At 38.9% G+C, this 17,625-nt stretch overlaps 1 protein-coding gene across 1 annotated transcript in view; it reads left to right on the forward strand.

Annotated features, from left to right (window-relative positions):
• The window catches only part of SYCP2L (synaptonemal complex protein 2 like), a 114,094-nt gene that overhangs the window by 45,847 nt on the left and 50,622 nt on the right, over positions 1 to 17,625 (forward strand). The window contains 2 exon segments of the mRNA XM_025890873.2: positions 10,129 to 10,160; positions 17,287 to 17,294. Of these exon segments, the coding sequence (XP_025746658.2) occupies positions 10,129 to 10,160; positions 17,287 to 17,294 (40 nt within the window).

Genomic DNA, 17,625 nt, shown 5'->3' on the forward strand with positions numbered 1-17,625 from the left:
CTGCTGGGGTGCACAAGTAATTCTAAGACTCTGAAAAGTCCTGTAAACTTGGGCTCAATTTCTGTAGCTGATAACTATTCAGTGAAGATGGTGTGCTTCTCTCTTCGAAAGCAAAATGTTCTGCAGGCTTACAAAGGTCTTAAACAGTGGTATCGCCAAAGTCCTTGTTCCAACGTATGTACGCTTCTAAGGTTTGAGGGCTCATGCTGCATTTTATCTTTTTCAAGGATTCAGTGAAGTCAGATAATCGAATATTTGTCATCTCATTGGCAGACATATTCTTTACTTGTTCTGGTTTCAGTTCTCGGATAGAACTCAGTGCTGCATCTTTTGCCAAAGCTGTTAGATCACTTCCTGAATATCCATCGGTCATTCTAGCAAATTGTGCTAGTTCTTTTTGGGTCAATGGGCTTCCTTGTTTACATAATAGATTTTTAAGTAAAAGTAGTTGTGTCTCCTCATTTGGGAAAGACACATATACCTGTTTGATGAAACGCCTGAGAACAGCCTCATCAAGCTCTTGTGGCCTGTTAGTTACACCATCACTTGATTGTTTCTGATGAGAAGTCTGTTATATTTCTTATATTTGTTCCCTTATATGTAAGGTGGCTTTTTTTCCCTCTGGAGTGCTTTTCAGGTTTTCTCTTTATTAATAATTTTCAACAATTTGTGACATGATTTGGTGTAGGTTTTTTTTTCTTTTCCATGTTTCTTGAGCTTCGGGGTTGTTAAGCTTCTTGGATATGTTGGTTTATAGATTTTTATTAAATGTAGAAAATTCAGGGGCGCCTGGGTGGCTCAGGCGGTTAAGCATCTACCTTTGGCTCAGGTCATGATCCCAGGGTCCTGGGATAGCTGCGCTGTCCCGCCCCCCAAATCGGGCTTCCCGCTCAGCAGGGAGCCTGCTTCTCCCTCTCCCTCTGCTGCTCCCCCTGCTTGTGTGTGCGTGCACTCTCTCTGACACATAAACAAATAAAACATTTTTTTAAAATAAAAAATTCAGTCATTATTTCTTTAAAGATTTAGCCTTTCTTTTTCCTCTCCTTTAAGTTCTCCAATATACGTATATTAGGCTTTTTTTTTCCTGTTTCATTTTAGATAGTTTTTATTGCCATATTTCCAAGTTTACTAATCTTTTCTTCTATAGTACCGAACTGTTCTTAATCCCTTTCAGTATACTTGTCATCTCAGACATTGGTTTTCATCTCTAGAAGTTCTTTTTTGAGGTTTTTATCTTTAATGTCACTACTTAACATCTTCAGGCTACCCTCAACCTTCTTCACCTTATGGAATATAGTTGTTATAACTGTTTTTAACATACTTGTCTGCTAATATCTCTTGTGACATTAAGTTGATTCCAGTCAATTGATTTTCCTTCTCATGATGCATTGTTTTTCTGCTTTTTTGCATGCCTCATAATTTTTGATGATAGAATTCATGAGTTTCTACCTGGTTGGTAATTGGATATTTGTGTATTCCAGTAAATTCCTTGTACTTTAGGATATGGCTTAGTTATTTTAAGGCCAAGTGATCCTTTTGAGGTTTGCTTTTAAGCCTTGTTAGGTGAGAGTAATGCAACCTGTAATTTAGGGATGATTTTCCCCTACCACTGATTCAATATTCTTGTGAATACTGTACCTAATGCTCCATGAATTAAAAGGTTTCTCCATGACCAATAAAAACACAAACTGTTCCCAGTCCTTTGAGTTCTGGGGATTATCTCTCTCTCCTTGAAACAGTTCTTTTCCCAGCTGCAGGTGGTTTTATATGCATGATTGGTACTTGTATTAGGGTTCTCCAGGAAAACAGAACGAATATGATAAATGTATAGGAAGGAAATTTATTATGAGGAATTGGCTCACATGATTATGAAAGTTGAGAAGTCCCACATCTGCCATCTGCAAGCTGGAGACCCAGGAAAGTCAGTGATGTAATTCCAAGTACAAGAGTCCAAAGGAGGCCTGAGACCCATGTAAATGGCGTAGATCCCAGTCCAAAGGCATGAGAAGACCAATGTCCCAGCTTAAGCAGACAGGGAGGCAGCAAAAGGGGTAATGTTTTCTCTTTCACTTTTCCATTCAGGTCTTCAGTGAATTGGATAATGCTCACCCATGTCAGGGAGAGCAATCTGAATCCACTGATTCAATTGCCAGTTTCCTCCAGAATCATCCTCATGGACATACCTAGAAATATTTAATCTGGGCTCCTCCTGGCTCCAGTCAACCTGACAAATAAGATTCACTATCACGATATTCCACTCAAGACTTGAGAAGAATCCTTTGCAGATCTTGAGAACACACACCCTCTGTAGCTCTCCCCTCTCTGGTTTTCTTTCTTGCAAACTCTTACCACATTTGTCTCTCTCCCCTATTTAGGGAGATTGTTGAGCTTCGCCTGTTTCCTCTCCCTGCGCTGCAGCCCGGGGAGTCTCTCCCAGCAGTGTGCTGAAGCCATTGTAGCGCTCCCTTCACTTGTTTACTCTTTCTTAACAGTCGCTATTTTGTGTTGCTTGATGTATGACATCTGGAAAACATATGTTCTATCTGGTTTTGTAGTTGCTTCAGGCAGACAGGTAAATCAAATCCAAATCAAATTTCCATACTACATATGGCAAAGTGAATTGTGAATAAAGGGAACAAGCAGTATGAGCAAGGGGCAGGGGGCAGCAGAAGCTCACTCATCATGGGGTTTAAAATGTTTCTTTTAACATTACACATTTCTTTTTTTTTTTTAATAAATTTTATTATGTTAGTCACCATACAGTACATCATTAGTTTTTGATGTAGTGATCCACAATTCATTGTTTTCGTATAACACCCAGTGCTCCATGCAGGACGTGCCCTCCTTAATACCCATCACCGGGCTAACCCATCCCCCGTCCCCTCTCCCCTCTAGAACCCTGTTTGTTTCTCGGAGTCCATAGTCTCTCATGGTTCATCTCTCCCTCCGATTTCCCCCCCTTCATTTTTCCCTTCCTTCTCCTAATGTCCTCCCTGCTGTTCCTTATGTTCCACAAATAAGTGAAACCATATGATAATTGACTTTCTCTGCTTGACTTATTTCACTTAGCATCATCTCCTCCAGTCCCATCCATGTTGATGTAAAAGTTGGGTATTCATCCTTTCTGATGGCTGAGTAGTATTCCATTGTGTATACGGACCACATCTTCTTTATCCATTCATCTGTTGAAGGGCATCTCGGCTCTTTCCACAGTTTGGTTCCTGCGGACATTGCTGCTAGGAACATTGATTGGGGTGCATATGGCCCTTCTTTTCACTACATCTGTGTCTTTGGGGTAAATACCCAGGAGTGCAATTGCTGGGTCATAGGGTAGCTCTATTTTTAAATTTTTGAGGAACCTCTACACTGTTTTCCAAAGTGGCTGCACCAACTTGTATTCCCACCAACAGTGGAAGAGGGTTCCCCTTTCTCCACAACCTCTCCAACATTTGTTTCTTGCCCTGTCCATTTTTGCCATTCTGACTGGTGTAAGGTGGCATCTCAATGTGGTTTTGATTTGAATTTCCCTGATGGCTAATGATGATGAACATTTTTTTATGTGTCTGTTAGCCATTTGTATGTCGTCAGAGAAGTATCTTTTCATGTCTTCTGCCCATGTTTTGACTTGATTATTTGTTTTTTGGGTGTTGAGTTTGAGAAGTTCTTTATAGATCTTGGATACCAGCCCTTTATCTGTAGTATCATATGCAAATACCTTCTCCCATTCTGTGGGTTGCCTCTTTGTTTGGTTGACGGTTTCCTTTGCTGTGCAGAAGTTTTTTTATCTTGATGAAGTCCCAAAAGTTCATTTTTGCTTTTGTTTCACTAGCTTTTGGAGATTAATCTTGAAAGAAGTTGCTGTGGCCAATGTCAAAGAGGTTACTGCCTATGTCCTCTAGGATTTTGATGGATTCCTGTCTCACATTGAGGTCTTTCATCCATTTTGAGTTTATCTTTGTATGGTGTATGGTGATAGAGAATGGTCGAGTTTCATTCTTCTGCATGTGGCTGTTCAATTTTCCCAGCACCATTTACTGAAGAGACTGTCTTTATTCCATCGCATGCTTTTTCCGGCTTTGTCGAAGATTATTTGACCATAGTGTTGAGGCTCCATATCTGGGTTCTCTGTTCTGTTCCATTTGTCTATATGTCTGTTTTTGTGCCAGTACCATGCTGTCTTGGTGATCACAGCTTTGTAATATAGCTTGAAATCTGGCAACGTGGTGCCCCCAGCTTTGTTTTTCTTTTTCAACATTTCTTTGGTGATTCGGGGTCTTTTCTGATTCCATACAAATGTTAGGATTGTTTGTTCCAGCACTTTGAAAAATGTCACTGGAATTTTGATTGGGATGGCATTGAAGGTATAGATTGCTCTGGGTAGCATAGACATTTTAACAGTGTTTATTCTTCCGATCCATGAGCATGGAATATTTTTCCATCTTTTTGTGTCGTCTTCAATTTCTTTCATGAGTGTTCTGTAGTTCTAGAGTATAAATCCTTTACCTCTTTGGTTAGGTTTATTCCGAGGTATCTTATGGTTTTTGGTGCTATTGTAAATGGAATCGTCCTGTGAAGATGTTTTTATAGATTGTCCCTGTAAATTTCTGTTGTATATCACTCCTGGGGTCTTTCTCCTTTTATAGAACCCCCCCTTAATATTTCTTGCAGGGCCGGCTTAGTGGTAACATATTCTTTCCATTTCTGTGGGTCTTGGAAGCTCTGCATCTCTCCATCCTTTCTAAATGACAGCCTTGCCATATAAAGTATTCTTGGCTGCATGTTCTTCTTTAGTACCCTGAATATGTCTTGCCAGGCCTTTCTGGCTTGCCAGGTCTCTGTGCATAAGTCTGACGTTATTCTGTTGTTCCTCCTTCTGTACGTAAGGAATCTCTTCCCCCTAACTGCCCTTAAGATGGTTTCCTTGGTTCTAAGATTTGAGAGTTTTACTATTTTATGCCGGGGTTGTTGGCCTGTTTTCCTTGATCTTGGGAGGGGTCCTCTCTGCCTCTAGGACACAAATGTTTGTTTCATTCCCCAGATTAGGGAAGTTCTCAGCTATGATTTGCTCAAATATATCTTCTAGTCCTCTCTCTCTCTCTCTCCACTCCCTTTGGGATTCCAATAATTCTGACATTGGAATGCTTCATGGTGTCACTTATTTCTCTGATTCTATTTTCTTGGATTCTGAGTTGTTTTTCCCTGGCCTCCTCTTTTCCCTTTTTATCTATTAAATTATCTTCCAGGTCACTGATTTGTTCTCCTGCCTCACTTACCCTAGCTGTTAGATTATCTAGATTAGATTGGATCTCATTGATAGCATTTTTAAGTTCTGCCAGTTCAGCTTTCATTTCTGCCCTTAGAGACTCTATGTTGCCATTAATTGATTTCTCCATTCTAGCTATTGTCCTCACAATTGTTAGCCTGAATTCCATCTCCGACATCTTGGTTATATCTGAATCCATTGGTAAATCTGTGGCATAGGTCATAATCTCAGTCTTTGCTATTTTGGGGGTTCTTCTAGTCATTCTGTTGAGGGTGGTTGAGGGAATGTATAGATTCCAAATTATCCACCACAGCCCAAGCAAGATGCACCTGTTTTCCAGGGACCTTAGGGTTGCTGGCCTCTTGTTCTCCCAGCCTGTCTTCTGGGGGAGGGGCCTGCTGCGCTGTTACTCAGGCAAAGCTGTTTGGGCAGAGTTGCCCTACCCCTCTGTGGCAGGGGATGGGCTCAGTGGGAACCAGTTTTTGGGGCTTTTGTTCTCTGGCAGGTTTCCCTGGCGGCTTTCTGCATCTCTTCGAGAGTCAGAGCAGAGGAGACCATTTCCAACCCTCTGCCTCAGAGCAGAGAGATTGCAGTCTGTTCTTCAGTGAGTTCTCCAGGCCACAGTCTCTCCGTCTCTGTCGGTGCTGCTATAAACTGCAGCGGCCTGGGTTGTGCATCCCTCTGCAGCGCCCCCAGTCTTGCCTCCAGGTCGGAGCACGTCTCTGCCCTTTGTGCTTCTAAAACCGCCAGCTGCTCCCAGTTTGCACGCGTGACCCCACCGCTCCGGGTTTCTGCCCCAGGGGCTGCCCTAAAATCCTTTCCCCGCTGCTACCGGTCTGTGAGTCTGTGCCCAGTCCCCAAGCCGCGTGAGGCTGTCGCTCACCAGCGGTGTAGGATCCCCACGGCCAGGCTCCCTCCCGCTGCTGTTTATCCTCTGATATCTGCCCGTGGAATCAGGGCTCCCTGCTTCCTACCTCGGAACCAACCATCTGCGATATTCTGTTTCAACATTACACATTTCTAATGATTACTTATAAAAAAATTTTTCTGGTAGAATTATTTAATAAGTGGTTAGTCCACTGACATGTAAGAGTAGGATTTATTAGTCCCATTGATCTGAATTATTTTTTTCTGGAAATATTTAGGGCCACCTGTTTGAGATCCGTGCTAGGAATATAGACACCCAAGACACGACACTTTTGTTAAGGACCTTGCAGATCTGTAGTTAAGCAGACACGGCCGTAATTGCAGGGAAGTAAATATATTATGTAGATGTGCTCAGAGCAACAGTAAATTGAGAGAGTCAACAAGCATGTGGAGAAGATGACATCTGAGAGGACTCTTTGATGGACGTTACTCAGGTACAATAAAGGGGGGGAGAAGAGGACGTCCCAGGAAGGGAGAAAGGCATGTGCAGTCAAAAAAGTCTGAGAGTGCCAAGCCCAGTCAGGGAACTGGGAGGAAGCTGGTTCTCTGGGCCACAGAATTCAGACTGGGGAGTGGTAAGAATTGAACCCTGGGAGGTGGGCAGAGGCCAGGTCATGAAACCCCTGTGCAGAGCACTAAGGAATTTGTAATTTATCTGAAAGATAACGGAGAGCTTTGAAGAACATTAAGCATTGAGTAGTTGTCTTATAATTTGAGATTACTCATCAACGAGAGCTAATGCTTCTCCAGTTGTTGTAGTGAGACCCTCAGAAATACGTTTAAATTGTGACTCAGTGCACGTTCTCAGATATACCCATGAATATGTGTTTTTGAAACAAGTTTCACAGTAATCTATTACTATGTACAATAATTTCTTTAAGTTCTATTGTAAGATCTAAACTATTCCATTAAAAGTTGCTCACTAACCTTATTTTACTAATGGGTCATGACTTACAGTTTAGAAAAACTGTAGCTTAAAATTCCTAATATAGGTAGTATATTGGAAGGGTTGGCAGATAGAGCAAAAGGCAGGAAAGCTGATTCATGACTCTAGAAGTTATCCAGGCAAGAGATACTGGTAATTCTATTCAGGAGTTTCTGGAGGAAGGATGGATTCACTGCAAGATAGAGTGGATATTGTAGAGTAAGGGAGGAGGTGGAGACTACGTAAACCCCTAAGGTAATTTAGCTTGGCTAACTGAATAATTGGGGAACACAGGAAAGTTCAGGTTTCAGGAAGATGATCTGTAAGTGTTGAATGTGGGTGCCAGGATATGTTAGCCATGGTTGGGGGCTTAAGGGAAAGATCTGGATTAGAGATAGAAACTCAAATGACACAGATCTAGATGTTTTAGGCATCATCATCATTGCACTTGATTTGATAACTATTGCTTTTGAAGTATGGTCCTCATTACTGAACCCTATATTCTAAGCATGGTCTGGTTAAAGCAATTGGCTATTAATTTTTTGGCTTTTAGTTTCTGCTATTCTATCTATGCAAACTAAAATTGTATAAGACATTTATATTAACATCTCTGCTTTTTCTTCAACTTGCCTTTTTGAATTCTGATTCTGCCATTTTTCCTATCCACTTTCTCTTTTAGGCTCTTATTTGATAAGATGGCTTGGCCTTTTAGAATTTTATTCAAAATACTGATAGGTCTTTGACCTTGTTTCATTCAAACTTAACTGCTTTGTCACTTGACTTTAAAAATAATCTTGTAAAGCATAGGGTGCAGTTCTCTCTTTTTCTTTCTTTTTTTTGTGTGTGTGGGTGTTTATCTGGTTTTGGTACCAGGGTAATGCTTGCCTTGTAGAATGAATTTAGAATCTTTAATTTCTCTTTTACTTTTGGGACTAGTTTGAGAAAAATCAATATTATCTGAACTTTAAGTGTTGGTGGAATTCACCTATGAAGCTCTCTGGTCCCAGATTTTTGTTTGTTGGGAGTGTTTTGTTTTTTTTTTTATTACTGATTTAATTTTGTTGTTAGTAACTAGTCTGTTCAAATTTTCAATTTCTTCCTGATTCAGTTTTAGGTTATAGGTTTCTAGGAAATTGTCCATTATCCAATTTGTTGGCATATGATTTTTCATAATCTCTTATAATTCTTTGTATTTTTTTTAAAACAGGCTTTTATTTAGAAGATTTATGTACAAATTCTGGCTATATGACTAACTTATTTAAGAGTAATTTTGTTTATTTCATTTTATTTTAATTTAAAGATTTTTATTAGCATGAGAGAGAGCATGAGTGGAGAGAGGGGAAGAGGGAGAAGCAGACTCCCCACTGAGCAGGGAGCCCACCAAAGGGCTCAATCCCAGGACCCTGATATCATGACCTGAGCTGAAGGCAGAAGCTTCACTGACTGAGCCTCCCAGGTGCCCCAATCCTTTGTATTTCTGTGGTGTTATTTCTTCATTTCTGATTTTTTTAGTTCTCTTTTTTTTCCCTGTTCTTTTGATGAGTCTGGGCTAAAAGTTTATCAATGTTGTTGGTCTTCTCAAAGAATCAGTTCCTGGTTTCATTAATTTGTTCTATTGGAGGTTTTTTTCTATCTCTTCTCATTTATTTCTGCTTTAATATTTATTTCCTTCCTTCTATTGGTTTGGACTTTATTTTTCTTTTACGAGTCCTTTAGGTGCAAGTTTGAGATTTTTCTTGTTTTTTAAGGTAGGCCTATATTGCTATAATCTTCACTCTTGGACAGCTTTTTCATCCCACAGATTTTGGACTATTGTGTTTTTATTTTCATTTGTCTCCACGTATTTTTTTATTTCCTTTGATTTCTCAGTTGATGCATTTGTTATTTAGTGACTTATTTAACCTCCACGTATTAGTGTTCTTTCCAGATTTTTTCTTATTGATTTCTAATTTCATATCATGGTGGGGAAAAAATGCGTACTAGGATTTCAACCTTTTTGAATTTGTTGAGACTTGTTTTGTGGCTTAACATGTGCTCTATTATGGAGAATGTTCTATGTGCATTTAAAAAGGTGTAGTTCATGTTTTAGGATAGAATATCTGTTAGGTTGATCTGTTCCAATGTGTCATTCAAAGCTATTTCCTTATTGACTTTCTGTCTGAATGATCCATACATTGCCGTTAGTGGTGTGTTAAAGTCCCCTACTATTATTGAATGACAGCTGCTGTCTTCTTTATGTTTGATATAGTTGCTTTATGTGTTTGGATGCTTCTATGTTGGGTGCATAAATATTTATAATTGTTATATCTTCCTGTTGGATTGTTCCCTTTATCAAGTAGTGTTGTCTCTTGTTATAGCCTGTTTTACAGTCTATTTTGTCTGAAATGAGTATTGCTACCTCAGCTTTGTTTTCAGTTCCATTTGCATAATGTTTTTCCATCCCTTTACTTTCATTTTACATGTGTCTTTAGGTCTGAAGAGAGTCTCTTATAGGCAACATATGAATGGATCTCATTTTATCCATTCAGTTACCTTATGTCTTTTTATTGGAACATTTAGTCCATTTATATTCAAAGTAATTGATAATGTACTTATTGCCATTTTGTTACTTATTTTATGGATATTTTGTAGTTCTTTGTTTCTCTTCCCTTGTGGTTTGATGGCTTTCTTTAGTGATATGCTTGGATTCCTTTCTATTTATTTTTAGTATATCACAGGTTTTTGATCTGTAATTACCATTAGGTTTGTATATAACATCCTATTATTAATAGCCACCTAAGTTTTAACCAGTTCTAAAGGTACTAAATTTTTATCCCCCCCCCCGTTGTTTTTTTTGTTGTTTTGTTTTTTTAAAGATTTATTTGAAAGGGGGGAGGGGCAGAGCATGAGAATCTTCAAGCAGACTCGCCACTGAGCGTGAAGCCCATCATGGGGCTTGATCTCACAACCCATGAAATCATGACCTGAACCAAAGCCAAGAGTTGAACACTCATCTGACTGAGCCGCTCAGGAGCCCCTACGCCCTCCCCATTTTATGTATATGATGTTGTACTTTACATGTTTTTGTTTTGTGAATTCCTGGGCCTTTTTTTTTTTTTTTTTTTTTTTAAGTATAATTGATATTACTGCTTTTGTGCTTAACCTCTGTACTGGTTTTATAAGTGATTAACCTACTATTATTATTTTGCATTTACATGTGAAAAGTTTTCCTAATTTACTTCTGATTATGGCCTTTTCTTTCCACTCAAAAAAATTCCCTTTAATGTTTTCTGGTAAGGCTGGTTTAGTGGTGATGAGCTCGTTAACTTTTTTTGGGAAACTCTTTATCTCTCCTATTCTGAATGATAGTCTTGCTGAATAGAGTATTCTTGACTGCAGGTTTTCTCCTTTCAGCACTTTGAACATATCGTGCCACCCTTCTCTGGCCTAAAAAGTTTCTGCTGAAAGATCAGCTGATAGCTTTATGGTGTTTCCCTTTTATGTAACTGTTTTCTTTTCTCTTGATGCTCTTAAAATTCTATCACTACTTTTTGTCATTTTAGTTATTATGGCTTGGTGTGGGCTGCCTTGGGTTGATTTTTGCTGGTGTTTCTCTGTGCCTCTTGGATCTAGATGTCTGTTTCCTTCCCCAAATTAGGGAAGTTTTCAGCTATGATTTGTTCAAATAAATTAAATAAATTTTCTGCTCCCTTTTCTCTCTTCTCCTTCTGAGACCCCTATAATACATGCAACTGTTATTTAGCTTAATGATGTTTCTGAGTTCCCTTAACCTATTCTCGTTTTTTATTTTTCTTTTTGTTGTTCAGCTTGGTTGCTTTCCATTTCTGTCTTCCAGTTCACTGATCTGTTCTTCTCCCTCTAGTCTACTATTCCATCTAGTGTATTTTGATTTCATTTGAGTTCTTCATCTCTGATTGGTCCCTTATATTTTCTCTTTGTTGGTTTCATTGAGATCCTCCACTCTTTGCTCAAGTCCAGTAAGTATCTTTATGACTATTACTTTGAATACTCTATCAAGCATATTGCTTATCTGTTTCATTTAGTTCTTTTGCTTTGATTTTGTCCTGTTCTTTCATTTGTGACATATTCCTCTGTCTTCTCATTTTGTCTACCCTTCTGTGTATATTTCTGTGTGTTAGGAGAGTCAGCTGTGTCTCCTGCTCTTGAAAGTAGTGGCCTTATACAGAAGTCTTATAGTGCAACGTCTCCTATTCACTAGAACCAGACATTTCAGGGATGTCTGTGTGTGTTGTGTGTACCCTACTATTGTTGCTGAGCCATGTTTACCTTCAGTTAGCTATAATAGCTCACTTTGCCTATTGTGTGTCATGTTTGGTTCCTGTGCTGTTAAGGAACCAGTGTTGGGCACAGTTGGGTCAGACCAGATACCTGTCCTCAGACCATCTGCTGGGCCTGCAGGTGCACTGAACTGCAGAGCGCTCTCCCTGAGTGGCTTTTGTTGGTGGGCAGGGTCTGCAGTCATGTCTGCCCCAGTACAGGGTTGCAGTGACCACCAAGCTATAGGGCTCTTTCCTTGTGCTGCCCCTCTGAGGTTTTTATTGGTGGGCAGGGCCAGCAGTCAGATCAGATGTCTGCCCCCAGCCCTTTACTGCTGGGACTGCAGTAAAACTGGTGTGTATTGTTATCTTCCTGTTTTCCCCAGAGCAAGAGTCACTTTGAAATGGTGTTGGTCGCTGTTGGGGCCGCTTGCACAATGAGATGCATCAGGCACTGCTTTTGAGAGACTCCTGCTGAGGGGGATGTGAGTTGAACGGGATGGATGGATCCACAGGAGAATGTGGGGGTGGGGTCCATGAGGTTCGCAAGTTAGATGCCTGCAGGTGTCCAGGTATCTAGGCTGGGGAGGAGGGAGAGGAATGGTGCCAACCAGCTCTTTTGTTCTTGGAGAAGTCTCCTAGAGATCCCTGGTCCTCCAGTGCCCATTCTGAGATTATAATAAATCTTCCTCTATACCCCAAGTGCCATTCAAACTGCTGCTTCTGTGCTGTATCTTGGAGGGATTGTTTATTATACTGGGTCTTTGATGGTGGAGACTGTTTCCTATCACACCACTTCTCCAGCCTTCCCAGAGCCAAGCCCACTGATTTTTAGAGTACCCAGAATTAAATGCCACTAATTGTAAAAACTCGCAGAGGTAAGCCCAACTGGTTTTCACAGCCAGATGTTGTGGGGACTCCTCTTCCCTATGCAGGTCCCCCATGCCTGGGGTGCCTGGTGTGGAGTCTACTTCTCTTCCTTCTCCATCCGTGTGGTATCCTTGATGGGAGTTCGGTTCCTGATATCCCCACTATGCCCTTCTCACTGTTTTTGATGTGGCTTCCTCTCTCTGATTAACCATGGACAGTCTGTTCTGCTAGTCTTTGGGCCACTTTCTGGGTTAGTTGCACCGATGTGGCTGTTATCTAGGTGCATTCGTGGAATGAAGTGAGCTTAGGATCCTCCTATTCCACCATCTTCCCCTGCATTTTGTCTCGATGAATTTATTAGTTTCATTAAAATCCATTGGTCTGTCTTGCAATTTGAATCGATCTTCTACAAATGTAAGATTTTGTGACATCATTCATTAGCTGATTATAAAATCTTAGCTTTTAAAAATTTGGATGCATTTTATTATCCAAGATAAAAAAATCACATTAATATCACCGTCAATTTCATCAGAAATGCCTTAAGTATTGGGAAGTGTTGTGTTGGCAGATCTGAATTTTTCAAACTCACATTTTTACTGAAAAGCTTGAATTTTATCCTTGGCAAAATATATCATCAGTTCTGTTAGGCTCACTTCATTTGTTTTTGAGAAAATCTCTGCCATCAGCTGTCAGTTATTCTTTCACCTAAAATTAGTGTTTCATGGAGAAAAAAAATTGCTAGTCCATCTCGTGACTCAAATGATCACAGAGGTCCTTTTCCTTGAGACAACCTTTGTACTTATGTGTGTAACAGAAGTGCTCTATGTGTCCCTCACATTTAATCCCACAGAATATAAAAAGACACATACTCAAGGGTTGAGATTTAATAAAGGTGATAATTTTTACTGTTTTCCCAAGGTATTCTTAAGTGAAACTGGACTGGTTTTTCTTTTTCCTTGAAAGTGTGAGATGGTAAAACACCCAATGACCGCTAGTACCGGACTACCATGACCCATGTTAAGGCATCAAGAGATCTAGACATCCTTGCTTTTGCACCAACAGAGTAAATGTCAACACAGTGAAAAGTGCAAATAAAGTCTTAAGTTGTTTCTGACTTTATGAACTTCTGAATGGGTGTTGGGGGTCCCCAGAGATTTACACTAGATATTAAGCTTAACTTATACAAGATTTTCTTCTTATAGAGGGGAAAATCAGATAATAAACAAAAAATGCCTGGGGCGCTAAAACCAAAATAAAGCAGGGCTGTGTGACAGGGGCTTTCTTAGCTTGGGTGGTCATTAAAGGCTCCTCTGAGAAGGTAACAGTTAAGGTGAAACTGAAAAGCAAGTAGAACAGGACAGCTAGCTCAGGCTCTGAAGCAAGAATGGCTAAGGAACAGAAAAAGGACCACACTGGTAAGCATAGCAAGTGAGGGGGACATGGTGTGAGGGAAGGTCAGCGAGATAGTCAAGGTCCGCACTGGATTGGCCTTAGAAACCAAGGTAAGGAACCAGCTTTTATTCTAAGTTTGATGAAGACTTGCAGGGGATTGAGCCAAAGTGAAAGGTGACAGCTACCTTGTATTGCCCCCAGGAAGTGCGTCTTCCCGTCTTCCACCTCCTTTCTTCTGCAGATGACTTCATCTGGCTTTGAAATTGTAACTTCTGGTTGTAAAGTTGTGAATGTAAGTGGAAAAATCCCAAAAGATTACATATGGCATGATACTCTTTTTATAAAACAAAAAATAACTTCTAAAATATTAGTCATGAAAAGGCTATATAAAAAGGAAACCAAGGGGATAATAAACAAATTCAGAATAGTGATGACCTCAGATAAGGGGGTCAGGAGGACCACCAGTTCAGGGAAGACCACAAAGAGAGATGTGGGTCCTTGTCAGAGCTCAAGTTCTGATGTTGTGTGATGGTTTTGTTGGTGTTTATTACCTTATTAAGAACAAATGAATGAAAGTAGGCTGGCCATGAATGGGCCAATCATAAGAGTCTGTCAGGAGCTACATATTATGACTGACCCAAATTTATGCACTTGGGGTTTAATATAAAAATAAAATAAGAGTGTAGAAGACACAAATCTAACACCTTTTTCATTTCTTCACAAACCCAAATGCAGCTTTCTAACCCATTCTGACCATATATGTGCAAATATCAACTATAGCATCTGGTTAAGAGTTTGGGTCCCCAGGTAAAATACATGGGTTCAAATCTTTGCTTTATATGTAACTTGGACACAGTACTAATTCCTCTAGGCCCCCATGTCTTCATCTGTAATGTGTGATAATAGCAGAATCCCTCTCTTAGGGTTGTTGAAAAAACACAATAGGATCACATCCATAAAGTGCCTGTTACAAATTTTCTGTCACATTTGCAGGGCAGGTGAAAATTCTTTCCTGTAAATTCTTCCTGGTTCTTTCAATTTGTTGTTTTATTTTTATTAGAAATGACATACCACATAGATCATTCTGCAAATATTGAATCACCCTCACATCCCAGGAATAAATTCTACTTGATAATGGTGTATGATTTTTTAATGTATTGGATTTGGTTTGCTAATACTTTGTTGAAGATTTTTGCATCTATATTCATCAGAGATATTGGCCTCTAGTTCTCTTCTTTTTCTGGTGTCTTTATCGGGTTTGGTATAAGGGTGATACTGGCATCATTGAATGAATTTGGAAATTTTCCTTCCGCTTTTATTTTTTTGAATAGTTTGAGAAGAATAGGAATTAACTCCTCTTTAAATGTTTGGTAGACTTTGCCTGTGAAGCTGTTGGTCCTGGACTTTTTTTGGGGGGGAGGTGGGTAGTTTTTTGACTAATCCAATTTCATTGCTGGTGATTTGTCTCTTCTAATTTTCTATTTCTTCCTGCTTTAGTTTTGGTAGATTATGTTGTTAGGAATTTATCCATTTCTTCTAGGTTGTCCAATTTGTTGGCATGTAGTTTTTCATAATATTCCCTTATACAATTGTATTTCTGGGGTGTTGGTGGTGGTTTCTCCTCTTCCATTAGTAATTTTATTTGGGTCCTTTTTCTCTCTAATGAGTCTTGCTAGAGGTTTATCAATTTTATTAATCTTTTCAAAGAATCATCTTTTGGTTTCATAGATCTGTTGTTTTTTGTTTTAGATTCTATATCATTTATTTCTGCCCTAGTCTTTACTATTTCCTTCCTTTTGCTAGGTTTGGGTTTTGTTTGTTCTTTTTCTAGCTTATGTGCAAGGTTGGGCCATTTAAGATTTTTCTTGCTCCTTGAGGTAGGCCTGTATTGCAAAAAATTTCCTCTTGGAATCACTTTTGCTGCATTCCACAGATTTTGGAGAGCTATGTTTCCATTTTCATGTAATTTTTTCATGTAATTTCTTTGATTTCTTGGTTGACCCATTCATTGCTTAATAGCATGTTATTTAACCTCCACATATTTGTATTCTTTCCAGACTTTTACTTGTCATTGATTTCTAGTTTCATAGCACTGTAGTCAGAAAAGATGCATGGTAGAACTTCTATTTTTTTTTTTAAATTTGTTGAGACTTGTTTTGTGACCCAATACATGATCTATTCTGGAAAATGTTCCATGAGCACTCAAAGGATGTGAATTCTACAGGTTTAGGATGGAATATTCTGAATGTCTGTTAAATCCATCTGGTCCAGTGTGTCATTCAAAGCCACGGTTTCCTTGTTGATTTTCTGTTTGGATGATCTGTCCATTGATATAAGTGGGGAGTAAAAGTCCCCTACTGTTATTGTAGTACTATCATTTATTTTATGTTTTTTTTATGTATTTGGGTGCTCCCATGTTGGGTGCATAAGTATGTACAATTGTTATATCCTCTTGTTGGATTGTCCCCTTTATTATTATATAGTGTCCTTCTTTGTCTCATGTTACAGCCTTTGTTTTAAAGTCTATTTTGTTTAATATAAGTATTGTTACCCTGGCTTTCCTTTGGCATCCATTTGCATGATAAATGTTCCTCCATTCCCTCACTTGCAATCTGCAGGTGTCTTTAGGTCTGAAATGAGTCTCTTGTAGGCAGTACATGGATGGGTCTTGTTTTTTTGTCCACTCTGTCATCCTCTTTTAAGAAGAGCATTTAGTCCATTTACATTCAAAATTATTGATAAATATGTATTTATTGCCATTTTCTTGTTTTGTTTCTATAGATTTTCTCTGAAAATCTCTTGCTCTCTTTCATGGTTTGTGGGCTTTCTTTAGTGATATGCTTGGGTTCCTTTCTCTTTATTCCTTGCATAGTAGTTTTTGATTTGTGGTTACCATTTGATTTGTATATAATATCTTCTGCATATAGCAGTCTATATTAACTTGATGGTCACTTGAGTTTAAACCCATTCTTTAGTGATTAAACTTAAACCTCTGTCGCCCACATTTTATGTATATGGTATCATATTTTACAACCTTTTATGAATCCCTTTCTGAATTTTATAGAAATTTTATTTTTACTGCTTTTGTTTTTCATTTTTTACTTATAGTCTTCCTTCCCACTCAAAGAGTTCCCTTTAATATTTCTTGTAGGGCTGGTTTAGAGGTGACTTGACATCCTTTAGTTTTTGTCTGGGAAACTCTTTATCTCTCCTTCTATTCTGAATTGCAGCCTTGCTGGATAGAGTATTCTTGGTTGCAAGTTTTTTCTTTTAGCATGTTGAATATATCCTGTTACTCCTTTCTGGCTTGCAAAGTTCCTGCTGAAAAATTTGCCCATGGCCTTAAGGGGTTTCTTTTGTATGTAACTGTCGTCTTTTCTCTTGCTGCTTTATTTATTTTTTTCTTTACCACTACTTTTTGCCATTTTAATTACTTTGTGTCTTGGTGTGGACCTCCTTGGGTTGAATTTTTATGTGGATCTCTGTGCCTCCTGGGTCTGGATATCTTTATCCTTCCCCAGATTAGGGAAGTTTTCAGGTATGATCTCGTCAGATAAATTTTCTGCCCCCTTTTCTCTCTTCTTCTAGAACTCCTATAATATGAATGTTAGTATTTTGATGAAGTCACTGAGTTCCCTCAGTCTATTCTGTTTAGCATAATTCTCTTTCATTTAGCTTAATTACTTTCCATTACTCTTCTAAGTCATTAATTTATTCCTCTGCTTCATCTAGACTGCTATTTATTCCATCACTGTATTTTTAAAATTTCATGTATTGAATTTTTATCTGATTGGTTCTTTCTAATCTCTGTGTTAAGGGGCTTACTGATGTTCTCCACTTTTTTCTCAAGTCCAGTGATTATCTTTATGATCATTACTTTAAATTCTCTAGCAGGCATATTACTTATATCTGTGTTGCTTTGGTCTCTTACTGTGGTTTTGTTCTGTTCTTTCATTTGAAAGTAGTTTCTC

Source organism: Callorhinus ursinus, unplaced genomic scaffold, assembly GCF_003265705.2.
Source record: "Callorhinus ursinus isolate GAN/ISIS: 27379988/994484 unplaced genomic scaffold, GSC_fseal_2.0 scaffold26, whole genome shotgun sequence".
In the NCBI taxonomy this organism is placed as follows: domain Eukaryota; kingdom Metazoa; phylum Chordata; class Mammalia; order Carnivora; family Otariidae; genus Callorhinus; species Callorhinus ursinus.